The sequence below is a fragment of the Venturia canescens genome, chromosome 10 (assembly GCF_019457755.1).
Source record: "Venturia canescens isolate UGA chromosome 10, ASM1945775v1, whole genome shotgun sequence".
NCBI lineage: Eukaryota > Metazoa > Arthropoda > Insecta > Hymenoptera > Ichneumonidae > Venturia > Venturia canescens.
In genome coordinates this window covers 12,829,034-12,835,039 of record NC_057430.1, presented here as the reverse complement: position 1 = coordinate 12,835,039, position 6,006 = coordinate 12,829,034, and the positions used below count along the sequence as shown (strand labels likewise).

The window sequence follows — 6,006 nt, the reverse complement described above, 5'->3', positions numbered from 1 at the left end:
TCGTCACCCTACCTTATCGACAGCCGGTTGTTAACATCGGTGGATAAACACTTTGATGATCGTTTACTTTGTCTGCAGTCGATGCGTGATCCCTGGAAAAACTGGAATTGGTTATAACTTCGATTTCAATGTTAATTAATTTATAGCCGTCGTTGTTAATTGTTTTTTTAAATATAATTTTATTAATTCTTAGCTTTAAACTGGGCGATATTGTACAAATGGAGGGGATGAAGAAAATATACAACGGGATGAAAAATCCTGATGTATTGTGCGACAAAAATTATTCATTTGAACAGCCGAGTGAGAAGATTTGAATCAAGTGTACATAATAAAGTGTGGAGAAAGTAAATTCTCGTATTTTTTGGGCTTTCGTGTAAAAGTGTGAGTACGTAATACTATCGAATTTGAATATATACAGATTGACGAGGATCATTTGAGTATATTTTTGATCCCTGGTCCTGAATGTTAGGAATGTTTGCTTCCAGCGTTTTTTCGTTAAGAAATATAAAAGTTTCTTTCTTTTACGAGTCGATTTTAGCGACGTTCTTTTCGAGTGTTTCCAGCTCTTGCATTATTTCTTTTGGCAGATCTTTGCCGACTTGAGCGTCGAGGTAATCCCTCAACTCGCGAGCTTCTCTCTTCCAGAAGTTTCCGGGCAATCGGAAGAGCTGTTCGAGATCGACTTTGGCCTGCAGGCCATCGAGGTTGAGACTTTCCGGCTTGGGCAAGTATCCGATCGGCGAATCGGTCGCGATGTCTTCGCCTTCGATGCGGCGCAAGATCCAATCGAGAACTCGCGAATTTTCCCCAAAACCAGGCCATAAAAATTTCTTTTCCGTCTCACATTTGCGGAACCAGTTAACGTGGAATATCGTCGGGAGCTGAGCGTTCTCGATCTTCGACATGCTCAACCAGTGCTCCAAATAGTGCCCGAAATTGTAACCGAAAAATGGCCGCATCGCGAACGGATCGTTCAGGATCACTTTGCCCTTGTGCTCCGCTGCCGCCGTCGCTTCCGATCTCATCGTCGCACCGATGAACACTCCGTGCTGCCAGTTCCTAGCTTCGTAAACCAACGGCACTCCCTCCGGTCTCCGACCCCCGAAAAGAATCGCGTCTATCGGCACCCCCTCCGGGTCCTCCCACGCTGGATCGATTATTGGACACTGCTTCGCCGGTGTACAAAACCGCGAATTCGGATGAGCCGCTGGCACTTTTGAATCGCGGTTCCATTTCTTTCCCAGCCAATCGGTTATCTGCAAACCAAAAATATTCAAAAGCTCTTTTCAGAAGCTCCGGGACAAGGGCTTGATGTCACCATTCGTCACGATCGTCTGCACCGATCTTGCGGAAATGATTAAAAAAAAAAAAAAAAAAAAACACTTTATTCTTACGAATGCTATGGCGAGGGAAAAAGCTTAAAATTCGGTTTTTTACTTGCTCGTTAGAAAGATCGAACTCACCTCGACATTGGGGTCGGTTTCTTTTTCCATGCCTTCCCAAAAGACGCCACCGTCACTGGTCGCAGCGACGTTCGTAAAAAGTGTATTTCTGAAGACAGTTTTCATGGCGTTTGGATTAGTGGCTGTTCCCGTGCCAGGAGCAACCCCGAAAAATCCATTTTCCGGATTGATAGCTCGAAGTTTGCCATTTTTGTCGAACCTCATCCAAGCAATGTCGTCGCCAACGCACTCGACTTTGTAGCCCGGAAGCGTCGGTTGCATCATCGCGAGATTCGTTTTTCCACAAGCGCTCGGGAATGCGGCTGCGATGTAACGTTTTTTGCCTCGGGGATTCGTGACTCCCAAAATCTTGGGAAAATCAATTGTTAAGAAGGTTTTAATTGTTTGGTTTCCTATCGCGAGAATTGGATCGAGTTTTTTCCCGTTGAAAACTCACCAACATGTGCTCGGCGAGCCAACCCTCTTTGCGGGCGATAGTTGAACCGATTCTCAAGGCAAAGCATTTCTTTCCAAGCAGCGAATTGCCTCCGTAGCCACTGCCGTATGAAACGATCTCATTTTCAGCGGGTTTGTGAAGGATTATCGTTCTCTCGGGATCACAAGGCCACGAAGAATTGACTGCGAGCTTGGAATTCTCAGCTGGCAAACCCACCGAATGCAAACACTTGACGAAATCCCCCGTACCGAGGGTCTCCAATACTTTTTTACCCATTCGCGTCATTATTCTCATGGAACATACGACGTACGGGGAGTCCGTGATCTCGATACCGATTTTCGAGAGTGGAGAACCCACCGGTCCCATACTGAACGGTATCACGTACATCGTTCGCCCTGAGATTCAAATTTTACCATTTTTCTTGCGTTTCGTTCCATCATTTTTGCTGTCTCATCATTAATTCTTCAATTTTAATAGCTAACTCGACAGGTTGAATTTCGGGAGAGAAAAAAATGTGTTTGTTTTGAAACATCGAGAGAAATTGTGCGCTCAGTTTGATAGGACAAAGGACGATTCTTCTGGAGCTAATTTTGCTCAAAAACGATGATGATTGGAAGATCGAAGAGTTTATCCTACCTGCCATACAGCCAGGGAATCGCTCCAGAATCGCAGTGTCCATGTCGTTCGGTGATATCCAATTACCCAACGTCCCCTTCACACCCTCGCGAGGCGTTGGTATCGTTTCACTTTTATTTTCAGTGCTGATGAACGTGCGACTTTCCACTCGTGCCACATCCGCTGGATTTGTTCTCGCTAACCAACTGCAGCGAAACAATCGATTCGAATGTTAGAGGTCGCGATAATTTCCACCGTTCAAACGGCTGCGTTTCATTATTTTTCTATTGTCGTTCAGTGTTTTTTCTAACCGTTTCTAACCGTGTTTTTATGATTACTTTTATAATTTCGATGAAACAGCAATTCATTTGTTCACCTTTTGCCCAGTTTTTTCTACTAGCTTTAATCGTAGTATCACTGTGACAGGGAAAAGGCACATTTTTGTGGAATAAGTTGAAAAAAGTTGCGAAACTTTGAACTCACCAGTTTTCATATTTCGGCAGAGGCTCAACGGTGCCTTTTTTTTCGAGCAGTTTGATCATCGACTCGTTTTCGCTCTCGCTGCCGTCGCAGATATAAACGACATCCGGTCTGCAAAGGCGAACGCAGTTTTCGATGTAAGCGCGAACCTTCGGGAGCAACGGAGTTGCGATTTTACTGATAATAGGAACCTCCCCGATATGATCGTTGCTGTCGTAATCGGAGTGCGGACTTTTCGCTGCGTGCGTCGCCAGCAGGTTCGAGACCCTGAAAAAACAAACGAAAATGAATTACCCTCCCGCAACAATAACAACGCGGATTCTCAAATTATTTTAATTGTGAAAATATCCTCGAAATTTATAGTCACTCGAGGAGGCGCTGAAAAAATATAATAAACAAACAATCCAACGATAAATCGCTACGAGGCAGAATTTTCCCAAAGTTCCCGAGCGTAAACACTTGGAGAACGTACGGTGGGGATTTTCCATAGTAAGTTAGTACGTCGAGCTCTCCAAGATCGGCGAGAGGGAAAGTTATATCCGTGTGAAATCAATTTAAATCGCGTTTCTTTCCGAAGAATTTAGCGTTTTGCGAGCGAGCGGCGGTGCTGGTGCGTAAACGAGAAAAACGACCCTCCGTCACCAGGTTCAGAAAATGGTTGTCTTACATGTTCGATTATCCACAAAACTGGCAAATGAAAATGAAAATGGAAAGGACGAGATTGAAAAAGAAACCCATTAAAAGCGAAGTACTCACTGCGGATAAAGTTTGCCGATGCACTGAGGCATGTTGGTGCTTCTGTAGTTGTCCCGGGAATTCGTGAAAATGGAATAAGAAGCGAATATCGGTCTGTTGTTATCGCGAGCGACGAGATTTTCCGAGACTCTTGAAACTTTATTGGCACATTTGGCGTTGGTTTCATGAAGATTGGCGCGTACCACAAAACTGGAAAATTTTCTTGGTTCGTTGAGGCGATTGTGGAGGGTATTGAAATTGGTAGCGCGTCTCGTAGCGATCCACCTGATCGTTGGCATCTTGCTTCGGTGGTGGACGAGCGTCCCTTTTTATAGCAAAACTCGGTTGTGCTTCGGTGGGAAATAAAAAAAAGCGTTGGTTCGAATTGGCGATCGTAGGTCGAGCCCCCGGTGATTCGAAGAGGCGATTGGTCGTCGCTTGTTTGACAGACTTCCGGACCCGGGGATGAGAGAGTGGGGACGTTGGAGCAGTTAAAGATCTATGACAACAGATCTTCGGGAAGGAGCTCGGAGCGGATAAATGCTGTCAGAGCTGAAGGGAGGGGGCAGAGGGAAAAAGAGGCGCAAGTAAATACAAATGAGATAATGGTGTGTACAGCTGACTGGTGAGTTTTACTTCGTTTGCGTCAGAAAACGAAGCGTGGCAGTTGTTGTCACCGAGCCGGTGAAAGACAGCTGATGTAATGTGCGTCGAACTTTACCAATTCGATGCGAGTCTTCGGAACTTATCTTCTTCCTTTCTCGATCGAAACGTCTCTGACTTTTGTCTTATTCTCGTATCTTCTCTCGCAGACGCGTTCCCTGCCAAAAACTCGATGAACGCGAGTGATATTCGACCGTATGCGGGCTCGCCGCTGGTACTAGGCTCTCGAGATGACATACGCCGAGTTTATATCGACGTCTTTTTTTCCAAGCGGAGAAAGGGGCCCGGAGAAAGAGAGATGGCAGCTTCGAGCGAGCGGAGGCTCGTCGCGTACTCCCAATGATATACCAGACTGAAACCGCTGATAATTATATACGTACGTAAGACCGGCAGCGCTTTATAAAAACACTCGAAATTCTCTGTCAAACTCTAAACAAGCCAACGGGAGACGCACTCCGCTCGCTTTTATCACCGTGCAAGCATACGCATCGCGGTTTTATACCGAAAGCTGTCCGGTTGGCCCCCCTCGTGATCTTCTATTTTTGCGATCGACTCGACTTCTGCTCTCCTCCGAAGCCTGCATACAAACGCATTCGCGTCTGCTATACAGGGTGTCCATTCGAATACGCTTCGCAGCCGTCGAACTACTCCGAACGCCGAGCATTGGACGATCACTTTGATAGGGTTTCTTCTCTCTTCGGAACATTCGCATCTTTCCGCTTTGCCGAGACGAAAAGAACAATACCAAACTCGAGAAATTATCGGCCAGGTTAGCCTCAATTCCGATAAGAATCGCGGCCACGAAATTTGTTTGCTTGTAAAAAATTTTACTCGCCAATCTCCAGTAAATATTGACGCTCGCTCCCCGATATTTCGGACAGAATCCTGGAAATATTTCGGCTCAACGTTTTCTTCACGGCTCACTATTTAATCTTATTTACTTGAAGAACATTGGAGTCTAATCAGCGATTATTCGAACAAAGTTGTTACAGAAATTTTGAAGAAAAACTTTTTTCTACAGTTCGTTTATTCATTTTTAGTACAATTTGACAAGAAAAGTATTTCGAGTCAAAATTGTAAAGCATGTTTGTCGAGCTCCATACGAATATTTGGTCAACGACACAGTGAAAATCGAAGGCAAAATGCTAAAACGAAATTATCCAGTTTTTTGGTCTTCTCATTAAATGAAAAACAATGACGAGAAGTACGTACAGTTTAATGAGAAACTTGAATTTATAACGCTTTCGGTAAATGCGAGTACACACTCTGGTGAACAAGATTCTGTGTGGTTTGGCACGTAGGTTCGCAACTTTTCTCGCTCTATATATTTATACATTGCTACGAAATGCAGCCAAGCAGGACTCTTCGAGGGACTAGTTAAACTCGCTCTGAGATTTGCATTGTCGTCGCGAATGAGAAATACAACAAGCTCTGCTTCAGCCTGTTGGCAAATTCGCCATCGACGCGTCATGCTTTTCTTCGTGCTTTACAATTCGAATATCAAATAGCCAAATGAGAAGGAATATCCGAGAAGATTTAATCGATGAAAATATCTGGGTACAAAGTTCCTGAGACTTCGACGAGGCTTTGGGCTTGAGATATCGGAGGAGATGG

General features: G+C 44.8%; 1 protein-coding gene across 1 annotated transcript; it reads right to left on the bottom strand.

The window, feature by feature from the left end:
• Window positions 1-249: 249 nt before the first annotated feature.
• On the bottom strand, window positions 250-4,834 carry LOC122416711 (phosphoenolpyruvate carboxykinase [GTP]-like). The gene is made up of 6 exons (XM_043429747.1): window positions 3,751-4,834; window positions 2,998-3,261; window positions 2,536-2,720; window positions 1,900-2,294; window positions 1,464-1,811; window positions 250-1,256 (listed from the first exon to the last, which is right to left on the bottom strand). The coding sequence occupies exons 1-6, from the start codon at window positions 4,026-4,028 to the stop codon at window positions 522-524; spliced, it is 2,205 nt and encodes a 734-aa protein (XP_043285682.1). The 5' UTR covers window positions 4,029-4,834; the 3' UTR covers window positions 250-521.
• Between the last annotated feature and the right edge of the window lie 1,172 nt (window positions 4,835-6,006).

Coding starts and splice junctions, on each gene's coding strand:
- LOC122416711 (XM_043429747.1), bottom strand. CDS start 4,028: ATGCCAACGATCAGGTGGATCGCTACGAGACGCGCTACCAATTTCAAT. Junction 2,295..2,535: donor ATTCCCTGGCTGTATGGCAG/GTAGGATAAACT, acceptor TTTGAATCTCAG/GGCGAACGATGTACGTGATA. Junction 1,257..1,463: donor AAACCGACCCCAATGTCGAG/GTGAGTTCGATC, acceptor TTTGGTTTGCAG/ATAACCGATTGGCTGGGAAA.